General features: G+C 41.9%; 2 protein-coding genes across 2 annotated transcripts in view; both read right to left on the minus strand.

Annotated features, from left to right (window-relative positions):
- The window catches only part of FSIP1 (fibrous sheath interacting protein 1), an 88,839-nt gene extending 87,935 nt beyond the window's left edge, over nucleotides 1-904 (minus strand). The window contains 4 exon segments of the mRNA XM_049825683.1: nucleotides 186-278; nucleotides 280-674; nucleotides 677-811; nucleotides 814-904. Of these exon segments, the coding sequence (XP_049681640.1) occupies nucleotides 186-278; nucleotides 280-674; nucleotides 677-811; nucleotides 814-904 (714 nt within the window).
- Nucleotides 905-9,062: 8,158 nt separating this feature from the next.
- Nucleotides 9,063-15,402, minus strand: part of GPR176 (G protein-coupled receptor 176) — a 43,249-nt gene continuing 36,909 nt past the window's right edge. Inside the window, exons 2-3 of the mRNA XM_049825447.1 lie at nucleotides 11,982-12,234; nucleotides 9,063-10,287 (exon numbers count right to left, since the gene is read on the minus strand). Of these exons, the coding sequence (XP_049681404.1) occupies nucleotides 9,180-10,287; nucleotides 11,982-12,234 (1,361 nt within the window). The 3' untranslated portion in view covers nucleotides 9,063-9,179. The remainder of the gene's footprint in view (nucleotides 10,288-11,981; nucleotides 12,235-15,402) is intronic.

The raw sequence follows: 15,402 nt of genomic DNA on the forward strand, positions 1-15,402 counted from the left end.
GTTCCCATATCCAAATGATCACATTCCCAGTCCCGGCCCATTTGAGTTTAAACAACAGAAATGCATGGTTCTCTGCAAAAAACTGCGTGACTTCACAGGAGTTGGGTCTCTGCGTACGTGACACGCACTGACCATTTTCAGAAGGCCCAAGCGAATACAACTTTTTATTTCGGCACAGGGCAAACTGAGTCACGTAGGCAGGCCCGTAACACGACGCCGCACAAAGCAGCGGGCCGAGACGAAGACCAGCAGTCTGCCTCCGTTCCCTCAATCCGCCTCCCGAACCTCGGGCTCACTCGCCGAGGCGGCCCCTTCGCCCCTCGCCGCCCGGGCCGAGGGAGTCGCCGCTGCGGGACCCGCTCGGGACGCCGCCGGAGGACGCTCCCGCACGGGCTGGGGACCGCCGCCGCCCCGCGCCCGCTGAGGGAAGCGTTCGCAGCGGCCGGCCCGCAAACCCCCCGCGCCTTCCGCGAGTTCGGGCCACCTCCGGGCCTCTGCCGGCGGCGGCTGTTCCACAGCCTCGGGGACACTTTTTAAGAGCTTCCTGCGCCTTCCCGGGGCGGGTGGAAAAGCAAGCGCAAAAGACCCCGAACCCCATAAACGAGGAAGACAAAGATAAGCAGCAGCCGAGACCCAAAGGAGGATGCCGGAACAAAAACCCCCAAACATACAAAAAACAGCCCCACGAGAAGCTTCAACACACCGACAGGCAGGCAGGCAGGCAGGCAGGAAGCCCCGAGGCGCTGCCCTGACGGGGCCGCCGCCCGGCAGAGCTGCAGCTCCGGCAGCCCCGACTGAGGGCGGGCAGGACGAGCCCCCCGCGCCCGGCAGCCGCCCCGTCCTTACCGCCGGAGGGCGGCAGCGCGGCGGCCCGCACGGGCAGCACAACCGCCGTCGTTCCCATGACGACCAGCTCGCCGAACTCTCGCGATAGTTGCGGGATTCCGCCTTAAGTTGGGGCGGTACCACCGTCGGGGCGGTACCACCGTCGGGGCGGGGGTGGTTTTAGCCCGTTCTTAGGGATGCAACTATAACCGAGATCTCGCCTGCTCACGAAGTCTGAACCACCAGATAACCCCAGTGAGGCCTGTCTTCTCCGTCCTGACACAGGGAGTCGCCATGTGGACAGCGACCTTCTCCTCCCTCCCCCCCCGCCCCGCAGATAGTTGGGCTGTGCCGGGCCCGGTGCCGAGGAGCGGGATGCCGGGCCGGGGCGAGGGGGCAGCCGGTCTCCGAGCGCGGGCTGAGACTGTCACCAGCAGCCCGGGCGGCGGCGGCGGCGGCGTCCTCCTCCTCCTCCTCCTCCTCCTCCTCCTCCCAGCGGCTTTCGGTGTGCTGGGGAGGCTCGTCCTTCCCTGGCGCTGAGGCCCTCAGCTGCCGGGGCCCGGGGGCGCGAATAACGGGAGCGGCCTCTTAAAAGATGGGTCGCTTTTAGTAAGTGCGTGCTGTCAGCGGAGTCAGTGGCGTGCAGGTACAGAGCTTAAAACTTGGATTTTTCCGAAACGTCGGTGAGAAACGGTGGGTGCCGGTGTGCCCGGCAGGCGGTGCAGCCGCCGGCCCCGAGCCCGGGCGGCCGTGCGGGGATCGGGGAGGGGGGGGGAGGGGGTGTCCTTCAGAGTCAGCCTTAAAAGCTGTGAGCTGGGTGAGCCAGGGTGCTGTGAGCTGCAACTTACCTCCATGGTAGCCTCACTCTCCTGCTGCCGTCTTTCCTGCTTCAGTAAAAGAGCAGCTTTTGAAGCGCTTGATCCAGCAGAAAAAAAAATTTACTGTTTTTAGCCTTTTAAACAATATACCCACGCTGTGAATTATCATCGTTTCTTTTGGTAGTCCGTTCGTCTGGTCTCCTGCATATATTGTGCCATGTGAACTTGTAAATAAGGGTATTTGAATGACTTTTAAATAAACGTGCTAAGACTTAAAACTAATACTGTGGTCACCATGTTGTACCTGAATTTTCACTGTTAATAAGGAATTTCATTCATAAGGGGAGTGTCATTAGCTTCTTAATCCCATCCCTTTTTATTTCTTTTCTATCTTTAAATAGGATGTGAGGATTAATTCCTGCATTCTGGTACACTTGTAGAGACAGTTACTGGCCCCTACACCTTCCTTTGATACCCGTATGTTAAAATCAGGTTTTCACTGGCAGCAAAAATTTACAAGAAACAGTTTGAAGAAACAAACTGCATCTTGTTCAAAGTAAGGTTCTGATTGACAAATTTTTCTGCCAAAATAAATCTTACTTTGTTGGGGGTATGTATTTGCTGTCTGCAGTAGAGTTTTTATTGATGCTTATAGCGTGTGGCATTTTACTGTGATGTTCCTCCAAGTGCTAGGAAGAGAAGAACTATTTTTCCTGGTATTTCATGTAGTAATGATGCAGTGTGGCTTACAGTTCAGAGCTGAAGACAAATACAGAAAATATGCTAGTGAACCACTTGTTTAGGAAGGAGGCTAAAATACATGCTGAGCTCCAGGTATGTTAAAATTATAATATAAATCCTGCAATTGCTAATGGAATACCGTAGGGGTGTTTGGAATGTGTGGTGCTTTCCAGATGGTGCAGACCACGATTTGAAGCAAAAATAGAAGAATGAACGTTTACATCCACAAGTTGTCTATTTAGGGCCGGTAATGACAATGAGAAAGCAGTAGAATGGACCATATAGTTCAGAACTAGCTAAACTAAAGTCTGGCTTTTGCTGCATTGGGAATTATATTAGCTATGAATAATGAGGTATGGAAAGCAGTGAGGTATAACTACCCCAATATTTATTTCTTCCTACATTAGACTGTATATGCTTAACAGCTGACAGAGTTTGACTTGCTGTCAGCTTCCTGTGTTACAGATTGCCGGCAACCTCAGAAGAGCCCGTGAAAGGAGAGTGTCCAGCTCTGCGTTTGGTAACAAAGGGACGTAAAACTCCTTTGAAAGTGGTGTGGGAACAGGCTTCTTACTGCTGCTTGTCCACATAGAATCAGTGAAGGTTTTCAGTGAGGCTGTCACACCCAAGAGTTAATAATAATGGCTTAGCAGAGATATCTCAAACCACAGTTGATCTTATGATCCGTGACTGTTAGGTGTCCTAGAAGACCCAGAGAGGAAGAGAAGGGGTTCATGGAGTTCATCTCAAATCCTGCAAATTGGGCCATAAGAGTCTTCATCTCCATTAAAAGGTCTGAACTTTGTAAACATCAAATATTATGTAATCTCAAATATTGTTGCAGGTGGGTTTATAATAAAGTTTGCACTAGAAAAGCAGAACAAAGGGTGTGCTTTCTTTTTCGCCTTTCTGGGAATAGGTCAGTTTTGTTCCATGATAAACTAGATAATTCTCTGAATTATGATGACTGAAAAAAAGAAAAAGTGTTGAACTGGAGAAAACTCTTGTGTCTAGGAAGGGCACAGCAAGAAAAGCACCCCAAGAGGTGCTTTTCATCCTAAAAGATACGTTACAACATGATGAAGACACATTTAGACAAGCTGTCTTGATACTCGAACAGTCACTATAGTAACAATTCACTTACCCTTTTCTCCCTAACCCAATCAAGAAGAAACACAAATGAGCGGGGGAAATATAGGGAACTTGTTTCCATTACTACTACTTATCTTCATACTCCTCTGCTGAACAGCATTTTGATACACAAATAGGTAGCCAAAACACTTTCATTGTCTCTTCCAGGGTGAAGGGCAAATTATCAAGACTTTGTTTAATGCTTATTAATTATTTCTCTTTGATATTTTTAATATTATTTTGTGTATTGATCTGAAGTAGCTTTTCTTTACCATAGGCAATATTTTTAAGGTAAACTGTAACAGTTCTACTACTTGGATCAGGATAAGCACAGCTAAATTTCATTACATTAATTCCCCTAAATGTTAGGGGAATAAACAGACCCTTATTTTGCAAAGGACAAAACACAAGTTATGTATTAATATATTTTGATTGGCATGTGCCAGGTCCAGGGCAAAAAGCCAGGAATTTTGGGCGATATTCCAACTTTTCCAGAAACCCTCAGTGAGGATGAGCAGAGTTCTGTAGTGTGCTCCATCAGCAATAGTGATACAGCATAGTAACCTGTCAGCTGAGGAGCAAAGGCTGAACTAATATGTTAAGTCCTAAGTCAATGGTAAAACTTACACCATGTTTAATAAAGCCAGGCTTTCATTCTTTGATTTGCATTGAGAAGGGTCCTGCCCTGACGAGACTGTCTTCCACGCTGCCACACCTTCTTCTGCTGGCAAACAGCAGAGTTTAGGAAGCAGGAGCTGAAATCGGATTCTGTTGTGCTGAAATGTCTAAGTGCCATGGGGTGCAGTGTGTTGGAGTTGGCTACCGGACAGGTGCAAGGAAGAATGAGGTCCTACAAGTGTCTAAGGACCACCTTCTGCAGCTTAGAATATGAGCCAGGCAAAAAGTAGAGGGTTTAGTTTTACAGAAAATGGAGGTAAACACAATACTGCTTAGGTAAGTACTGTGCACACAGGACTTTTCTGGAGTAAATCACCATCTCAGTCCATTATGGTTAGCTATAGGGAACCTCAGGATGCAAAATAACAGCTGTGTAGAGAAACCCTGGTTTGCATTACCAAAGGCGTATTCAAGGTTTGGATCTGATTTGGTGTGTCCTGTGCTTTCTTTAAAAAATAGTCCACTTTCTCCTCACGGAAGAGAAACAAGAGAACTGCTCCTATGCACATGCAGAGGGGCTTTCACTGCGATGAAGAATGCTTCTGCATCTGACTTTTGTATTGTTGTCCCTGAAGAAAGCCTCTGCATACTCTTCACCACCTCTGGCTGGTTTAGCAGCTTAAAAGCAGACATGGAACAAAGATTACTTTGGGCTGGTTCCTGCTGTTCCCCCTCTGTGTCCTCCAGGGGAGGGGAGGAATCAACTTCCTCCTGAGTGCAAGCACCTGCATCTGGAGTTCTGCAATTTTTTACAAGATGTGTTTTGTTTTGTTGTGTTTTCCTAAACTGTCCTTGAAGTACAAATTACTGAAGATTGCAGTGACTAACTTGTTGTCCCAGTCTGATAGTTAAAGACATCATCATAACTCATTTAGAAATGCTGCTAATACCCCTACTTTGCACAGAGAAAGTCACTTCAACTAAAATAAGCAGTCTTTCGAAGAGGTAAGAATGTTTTAAGTTTGAAAGCAATAATTTCAACTGTATCTTTTGGGAGGGCGGTGAGTCCTTCATGGCCAAAAAAAAAAGGAAAAAAACCTCAACCCATTGATTATCTCATACTGACTCCTATGTAGGTTAAAGCGCAATTACACAGTAACTTACATCAAATAAGAAGGCAGGGATTTTGCTTTTTTTATGTTTACATTCTTTATCAAATTATGCTGTGCGAGGTCAGGTGACATGAATGAGAGAAACCACCTGAGTTCTGTGGGACATCATCACCTCCAGAGCTGGTTACCTTCACAGTAGCTTATGGGACAGCTCCTGTTTAGCTGGAACCAGCTGCTAAGTCCCAGTCCTACTGATCTGGAGCCACAGCCTCACTTTCCTCACCATTCTTCAAGATACAGCCCACTGATACAGGAATATTTTTGCAGGAAACAGGGAGCAGAGTAGAAGAAAACTCACTACAGAAATCCAGCCAGCCTTTTCAACAAAACATTATCTATAGGTGTCTTTTTAAAACCAGAACAAATGCATTCACTAAATTACTGCAGCTTAGTAACAATTGGATCTGTTATAGAGTAGAATACTTGGTGAATTTCTAGAAAACACCTGCTTTTCTCTGGAAGTTTATCCCATTGTGCAAAATACATTGTTGCCAAGTAGCCAACCAATATAGCATTATTTAGTGCTGATGGACTGTGTAGGTTTTTTTCTTTTTTTTTAATTTTTACATAATGTTTCAATTTAACAGTATTTCTTGAGGCTATCTAGGAACAATAAATTGTCATTGTCCCCATAGTCTCTTCATCCTTTTTAAAGGATTTCTTCCTTTTTTTAATATGAGCTCCATTTTCTGGTTTTCTCCCCTAAGTGCTAGAATAATGAGGTTTAACTTTCCTTCCTCCAAGTTTATTCTCCAGTAGTAAGATTTAGCCTTTAAATCTATTTGCACAGGCCAAATTGCTCCAGGCTTTCACTTCTGCAGTTCCCACAGCTTTGCATTGTACTTCAATTTCTTTCATCAATAATCTGGAGAGAAAAATTTATCTTAACCAACACCTGTGGTGGTTAAAAACAACCATCATAACAACAAAACAACCCCACTTTTGCTTATCTTTAATGTGATGCTAAAGAAGAAAACAAGTCTTGATTTATTTTTTTTCATATTGGATGCTGGAGAACATTTTGCCCAGTAGAAATCATTTTAACATCAAGCCAACAGACAGCAGTATTGACTTAAAAGTTACCCCTGTCTTAGATGAAGTTAAAAATCAAACTCTACAAGTCGAATATTCCACCTTGCATAGAGTCTCCTGAATTACTGTTTTCTGATGACAATTCTAGCACAGAGGCTGTACTGTATTACAAATTTTACACAGATTATTATTTTTCCTATGCAAAGATGTGCTTTTGTGTATTTTTTCCACTTCCCTTAAACATTCACGTGGATAAACTGTTGAAAGAGGGACTAAAATAAAATATTTCCAAGTAATTCTTCAGGTATGGAAAACCACCTTCATTAATTTCTTGCTGAAAGGTTTCAATGCCTTCAGATACAGGCTGCTAAAAAAAAAAATACAAGCAAGTTTTTACATGTGGCCTCTTTGAAAGAAAAGGATGTTTTTGTCTCAACGGTCAAAAACCACCACAAACCCTTTGCTTTCCAGATATGATAAAACTAAATTCTATGCAATTTGGCTCTTTGAATTTATCACTGGCATTTCATTCAACATGAGAGTTGAAAAGGATAAAACTGTTAGCTTTCCTTAGAGGAGTTCAGATCTCAGTAACCATTTATCCACATTCATTAAACACAGACTTTGACCAGTATCTATATATAAGTGGGCCATAAATATTAAATTTAACCAGAATTCATAAGGCAACAATAACTCCTACTTTGTTTTTGAGGTTTTCAGGATTTTTTGAATGGCATCTGTTCTTTCACTAACTTTGGAAAAACAAACACTCCATTAAATTACTTTTTATGAACAGTTAAAAAAAAAGTCTGCTATGGTACGTCTCTGCCACAGAAGAAACACTTTTTCCTGGAATATTTCTTCCGTCTGATTTCAGGCAAGCTATGTCTGCCTTCTCATCTCTGCATCTAAGAAGCAGGGCAGCTGGAGTTCCCACCACCCATCTGCACCCATTGAAGACTGCTCCTCACTCCCAAGCTGAGAAGTTCCTGAACTAGCAAGAAGTGAAGTGCACCGAAACCAAAGAGGCAATGGAGAAAAAACATGACTTACACAGTAATTTATAAACTTTGTTTCTTAATACATTTTTATTAAAACACTTGCTTTTAATGCCTTGTAGAAATCCACCACCTTGGAGCCATTGGAAGCTGCTGACTTTCTTCAAACATGTCAAAGGAAGAACAAGTACATCTCCAAATTCTGCTTCCGCAGAATTTTTTCTCACTTTTAACATTAACCGGTTGGATTTACTAAGTTACTGTGAACTTGGCAAGATTCTTCACCTTGTCCTTTTAAAAGTATGCTTTAAAGAAAACTACTTTCATAAACAGGCAGTAACTACAGATAAAGGTTCAGCATGCACCGAAGGGCTAAAGCACAGGAGAACCACAAGGAGTACACAGATGTTACTACATTGTGCTTTTAAGAAACCACCCACGGAGACAACAGTGAATGCAGATAAGGAAGAAGGAAAGACTACTTGCAACTGGGCAAGGATTAAAATGCCAGGGTTACAATAGTTTCAGGTCATCTAACAGACTAATATAGTTTAAAATTCACGCTCAGTATGAACAAGACAATATGCCTGTGATGATGCAGGGGGGTAAGCTGCAGTACGATGCCTGAACTCTCATAGAATGGCTGGTGTGCTGATACCAGGGATGGCAGGACTCTGACTCACTCAGTAATTAGGCACCAGATTTGAAAGTCTCATGTGGTCTACTCTGTGACACAAGTGGAGTAGGATGGTTGTATCGGTATCTGTGAAGGTAGAAGGAAAACCTCCCTACCTCTGACAACAGTGAGCAACAGCATTAATAAACCTTGCCTTTTGGGGTCTGTTATCAGCTTCCTCACTCAGCAGTTCAGTACAAGGCTACTAGCATTTCTGACCCATTTCATTTGCTAGCTTTCCCATAAGAAAACAGCAAAGTGCACCAGCAGATGAGTCTATTTTAAGGTTGACCCCTTGGTTACTTACACAATACACACGTTACACTGTTGGGACATTTGTATATGCCCTTTATCACAGGATCAAAGTGTTTTATTTATGCCCTTGGCACATACACACTTGTTTACTGGAGTCAGGATTTGTCCTGCGTGGTCTCCAATCCAGTTTTTACTTAAAAGTACAGGAATGTAGTTTTTTTTAAAAAAAGGTCTTTCTCAGGTTTGACACACATGATGATTTGGATATCCTTGGCTTCCCTGAAGTTTTAAGCCAAAAAATAGTGGTTTAGGTTTCAAAAAAGTTTAGGTGTTTGGCAGATACTTGGTAACTAACCTGTGCAAAAAGTCCAGCAAGTTTTATTTTTAACACTGATTTAAGAAATGGGCTTAACAGAAAATAGATGTACTTAACAGTCCATCTTACTTCATTAATGAAATGTGCAGAACCTTGCTGTGTCTATTTACTGTAGGCTAGGACTTCCTATTCTGCATGTGTCTTCTGCTCCCTACAGCCTTTCCTATTAAGTTACTTTGATACCCAGTCCATTTTAATACAACATGAGGTTTCCCAGCAAACTGACTGCCTTATTTCCATACTTCAGCCATACAAAGTGTTCTCAAAGCCATATGTACTCTTGAAAGTTAATCAGGCAGGTATCATTGTAGGCATTTCACAGATAAAACTAAGAATCACCATCTTTTGATACATTATTTCCATGAAAGCATATTAATAAGGAACATTGTATATATGTTTCCCTTTTGTTTGTTTGTTTAAATTGTATTTGGCACAAAAAAAATCAGCCTGTAACAAATTTCAGCATAACAAAGATCCATGGGATCACACATATAATAGAAGGCGACCTTCCTCTGTCACTTAAAGCTCATGTTCTTACTAAGAATCCACCTTGGGAAAGATACTGACTTTATTGTTTCTGCTGATTTTTCTTTCTGCTTTACACTTGGGCTGTTTTGTCTGGATTAGCTCTTCAGGGGTATTCCCCAAAGGAGGCAGGAGTCGCTTCTTACTGTTTCGGTTTTCTGAGAGCCACTGTGGAGGCAGCTCAAAGGGTCCAAAACCAAACTGCATGGAATACTTGTCATTTACCATATCAGCTTCTGTGGGCACAGCTGGTGCCACCTGAGCTGCAGAGTCTGCAATCGTCTGTGGTATAAATTTGTGAACCAAAGTCTCTCCTACCTCTAAACTGGTGGTAGGAATTTCTTTCTGTTTAAAGTCACCAGAGCCAATGGATGTGGTCTCATTCTCCTCATCTTCCGTTGGCTTGAAGATTTGTTGTTGCCCAATATGAAACATCTCCAGAAGCTGGCTCCCTGAACGGGCACTGGGCTCCAGATTAGAATCTGCAACACCACCTGAGCTGACAATGTTTCTCCTGCTATACCTTCGGTGCAGCTGTACTATTGTCCCCACTAAGCACTTCCGTACTGATTTGTTAACAGTTAAAAATAACAAAGGATTGGCCAGCAAAGAGACCTTGGGCAACCAAATGGCAGTGAGGAGCAAGAAGACTGAAATATCTGAAATATTGAGTATGGTGCGGTAAATCACCAAAGTCACATAGGGGACGCTGCAGAAAATAAATATCATAACCATGGAAAGCAGCATGGCATGAAGCTCAGCTTCTCGCTGGGAGGCATAAGGGATAGAAATGGTGTTCTGAGGGGTCCTTAAGGCAGCTATGATGACTTTTTTCTTCTGGCTGGCACTCAGTGCCCTGCGAATAAGAATCATAAAGAGAAATACCACAGCCACTGGTACAATCACAGTGGTGATGTTATAGATAATGACGTATATCAGGTGGCCAAGGGAATAACTCCAAGATTCTGAACAGGTGGACATGGCATAAATATCAGACACATTGGTCACAGCAAATACTGGAATGCTGGCCACTATTGCATGGGCCCAGATATAAATAACCAGGTCTCGGGATTTTGCATCAGATATTTTTCTTTCCAGAGGGTATAAAACAGAGTAGTACCTGTCAAAAAAAAAAAAATTACAACTGAGACAATGCAAAGGGTGAAGTCTATAGTGAGCATAATGCTTATGACAAGCCTTTCAGCCACTGTCTGAGCATAATGCCCCAAATCCCTAACCGTGCCGCCAACTGACTACCTGCTCTCTACCTGAGAGAAAAAAAAATAAAAACAAAACAAAAAAAACCTACAAAAACCAAGGGTCTGCCTTTGCAGGTCTGTCTGTAGCAAAAAAATTGAATATTCAAACTTCAGGATCACATTATTGGTGGTAAACAATTCTTTCAATAACTGGGACTATATCACTTTGGCTGATGCGTATGAACATTATTTTGAAGATTTCATCATTTACCTACTTGTGAACTGGACAGTATACTGTATGCAGCACAAAATTTCAGAAAATATGATGGAGGGATAGATAGGTCACATTGAAAGGCCAGATTCATAGTTAATTTGAAAAGCTGCTTTATGATAGAACTTTTCTCTGGATATTTGGAAAAAGCTGTTGGTCATAAATTACATGTACCCATCTACTGGAAGTACAATGGGGTTTTGTTTTGCACAAGCTCTGATTTGGCAAGGCCCTGAGCAAAAAAGTAGTCAAACACTGAACACTCTGTGTGCATTAAAAAAAAAAGGTGCATCTCTGACATGCACTTCAAATTTCAGGCACCGATTCATTGTTTGCTTACTACTGTGGACTTTTAAGCTCACAGAATTTTCATGAGAGACCTATCCTTTTACACTTACCATTACAAACGGTAGCAGTTTCTGATTTTTGTGAGGAAGATCACAAGTTTTACTGGTGAAGGGGAAACGATATGCTGTTCCAGTGGCAACACTGGTGTGCATTACAGATAGTGATACTGCATTTATGAAGATATTAACATTAAAGTAAGAGACATATCACTTTATTAGGTATAGTTTGGTTTTGCAGAGCTAATGTATTCTGTGGTGAGACATGATAACAGACAAACAATTTTATCTAACGTGTATAATTCTGCTGGTTTAGTAATGTCAACTGTATTAAATGAGTATCTACCCTTCCTTAAAAATATCTAACTTACAGTCACTGTCAAGATGATAGAGCTGTGCATTTAGGTGGGATCAGTGACTGCTCATAATAATAATAAGCAAAATGAATGGAATCCAAAAACTTAAGACAGTCCAAAGGGCCACTTTTGTTTTAGACTGATCTTCTACATACAAAACCTCTCTGAAGTAATTCTGGTTGTATTAATATTGTTTGGGGTTTTTTAAAACAAATCTACATTTGAAATTTGAAATTGATGGACATCTACCTCAGGCATTGGTAAATTCTTCTAACAGTCAATGGCTTTCAACTTCCACAGTTAAAAATGTGCACCTTGTCTATGGTCTGAAGTCATCTGCTTTCAAGTTCCGTTACTGAACAAGAATTATTAACAGGAAGAAAGAAAGGATAACAACTTCTCTGAAGACAAATCTATAGACTCAAAGTCCTTTATAAATGTCCAGAGATATCAGGGTAAACTGAAAAATAAAGGTTTTCAATGTTACAGAGAAGAATATTTATCCCAATACATTCTAGAAAGAAGCTGTACACTGTGAGCATAGCACTGGAACAAGAGCAAGACCAGTATGAAAGGGAGAAAAGGGTTTCAAAGGGAGAAAGAAGAAAGAAATATCAAGGATCCTGGCAAATTTGCTCTCTTACCTGTCAAGAGCAATGGCTGGAAAACTAAGGATAGTCACTGAGCAGAAGACTTTGTGCAGAAACTTGGCAATTCTGCAGAAGAGCATCGTATAGATCCACCAGCAGCAGTGTGGACTGGCACTAAGAGCAATGTCAAAAGGCACACAGACTAGGCTGGCACAGATCCCCGAGCAGGCCAAATTCTTAATGAATCGGTTTGTTACAGATTTAAGTACTGATGTTCTGCAAGTTGACCACAGCACCATGATGTTACCTGTGAGTAGAGACAGGAAGGATAAACAAAGCAAAACAAACAAACAAACAAACACACACCCCCAAAACCCAACAACAATAATTTTAACAGATTTGAATGTTCCCTAGTACTGCAATTAAAAATACTTTTTTGGAGTTTGCCCGGAGTCACTGATTTGAACCATCACACTGCTCAAGCAAAAAAGTCTGTAATGGCTAATGGCTTTATAAATCAGATGACTGAAAACAATTACTCCCCAGCTATCTCCTCCCAGCTTCTAGAAATGAATTAATTAGGGAATTTCAGAGGCAAATGCCTAAGCAGGATATTCAAACCATGGTTTTAGATGCTTATGTTGACTCCTGCATTAAACGAGCTATCCTGAGTATTCAAATATAAAAATTTGCTAAAGTGCTCATATTTTAATAACTAGTGCATAATTCTTCTTTAAAAATAAAAACACACTGTAAGTAAATATAAATATAAACAATATATGGTTTTAATTTGTCTCTGTGTGTAAGTGGATCACAGCAGCTTGCTTTTCTTTCCACTGGCCACTTCAATGGTACAGTCAGGCCTGTGTGAAGCCACATCCGGAAGAAATCTGTCCTTTTTTTTTTTTTTTTCCCAAGAGATTCTATATAACATGTAATTAAACTAATGGAATAGGCAAAAGAAAAAAAAAAAACAACCTGATGCACATAACTTCACAGAAGTACACACAGAATGCAACCCACTGTTTTGGATATTCAAGCCCTACACATTTGTTTCAAATTGGATGAATGGATGGCAGTGAAGCAGAAGTATAGAGAGAAACCAGCATTAGCTAAGACAGTATTTTTCCCATATCACTGTATCTTATTCTATCCAGATCTCAGAAAGAAATATTATATCATAGAAACAAATTTTCCATCAAAAATCTCCCTATGATTCTAACTCACACAGCAACAGCACAAGAGTAAATGAAGCAATCTGTTCTTACTGCAGGCAGCTCTGGGCCCCTTCTAACACACACCAAAATGCCGGAAAACTCGCACTCAGAATATAGGATTTTATCTCTCCTTTAAAAACCTGTCTTTAGCAAGATGTTTGCTTTCTTTTTTTAATTTGGGAGGAAAAAAAAAAAAAAGGAGTGCTACCAGGAAAAAAAAGGCTTAATAGAACTGTGGAAAAATGAATTTAATATTAAAGTCTTATCTTGAATGCCATAAAACACTTTTCAAAGCTTTTGCCACTTCCAATTAACACAAGTTAAAGACAATACTAGAGGTGATGGAAATGCAGACACCCACTGTATGACCACCGAAATGCTTACTTGCCCAAAGTGCATTTTATGCACACAGAAGGACTCCCAAAGACAGGTCAGCCCACGATGGCTGGCAGTGAAAATCACACATCTGTACTTAACCACCTGCTGCAAACTGCCTGGAGTGCACTCAGCTCCACAGACCCAACATACATGGAACTTACACTGCACTGCATGTTGTCTCAGCAATAGCTCTTTTTTGTTCTGCCTTGGTCTGCTCAGACTGAGCAGTCCCTTTCCCCTGTGTCTACATGGGCAGAGAGGAGTGATCTTAAGGAGGGAGAGGGCACTGAGAAGCGGACAGCCCGTTCAGGCTTCCCTGCTCCCTGCCCTCTTGGCCCCGGCCTTACCTTCCCAGGGCAAGTGACACACAAGAGGCAGCAAACTCTTACGCTGATCAAACACTGTGGCAGACACTTTTTGTGGTACCCAAGCAGATGGAGATGTACTAGTGCAGAGCTAAGGAGGCAGGAGGATCTCTGCTAGCACAGCTCAGTGGAGCACACACGTTCTACATCAGGTAACCTGGTCCTGGCTTTCCACCCATGCCTCCACAGATACCTTTTTGCCTTAGGCTCCAGCACCTAACACTTGAACATTTTAGTGCCGTCTTCAGACAGAGCTTTTTAAGACTCACTGACAGCAATAGGAAATAGAAACTTTCAAAGTGTGCTAAAACTGTAAGGCAGGAGATGTATGTGCAAGGCGACCAGACCACAGCAAGTTAGTAAGCATGCATTTGTAAAGATACATGCAGATCATATATTTCTAAGCAAGTTGTTCAACTGAAACTGAAAGGTGCCTAATGTTTCAGCTAAATGTTTGTCACATAAACATCATGAAAACAGCACAAAAACACGCAAAGTTTTCTCAGGGGTTTCACAAGCATTTTTTGTAAACTTAAAAGGCATCAGAGTTATTTTCAGAAAGCATTCACCCTTCTATGAAATGATCTCACAAAGAAATGAAAGCAATCATACTTTATACAACTCTCTCTAGTAATTCTTCACAGTGGTTTTAATGGAGAAAAATCTCTAGTGGAGCCCATACCTCTTGATGATACTATCCCCTATCTACTCAATTCTTATGTCGTTTACTAAATACCTCTCTTTCTCCAAGACACTAAGCAATAGACAGTCATTAAATCATCTTACCAGACAGCAAATCCAAGACAAAACCAAAATGTAACAGCTCAGTGCATGAGATTGATTCAACTATGTACAAATTTTCATACCGAAGAAATACTGCAATCATCCTTTGTTATCCAGTTCACTGTGCACCAGGCAAAAATTTTCCTGAATGACAGGTATAGTGAGCTACTAAAATTCTCAGCATTGGCCAAATTATGCAGCTATGCTCAGTGCATAGCTTGTGTGTGAGCTAGTTGCATTGCTAGTTTGCACTAGCAGCAACTACATGGTAAAGGCTAGTATCATCTTAATAAAATGCGATTCTCCTTTATTTTATTTCTCCTGGAGACATACTGTGCAGTACCACCAGATCAACCAAAGCATAGCTACTAGCATAAAAATACTGCCTGACAAGACAACTCCATTTACTCTGCTGCAGCTGGACAGCATGCAAACTAGAGTTTAGCTTCCTACCTCCAAGAAAAGTCAAGTTGTTCTTACTGCAGACTTATCAGCAACTGCATACTGTTGATACTATACACTGTTGACACTTACCAGAAGCTCTTTTGAGTTGAAGTGTAATTGATTTATGAGGCAGTCAGATTTGTTAGTTTTGTAGGGTACCTACGAATATACACAATGAGATAAAACAGCATCTTAAGCTGTTGATTGAGATATGAAAAGCAGCTGCAGTCCCCCATGCTTCTCTCTGCTGACACTACCATTCCTTGGCTTGATTTTTCCTCCAACCAA

The sequence above is a fragment of the Accipiter gentilis genome, chromosome 22 (genome assembly GCF_929443795.1).
Source record: "Accipiter gentilis chromosome 22, bAccGen1.1, whole genome shotgun sequence".
NCBI lineage: Eukaryota > Metazoa > Chordata > Aves > Accipitriformes > Accipitridae > Astur > Astur gentilis.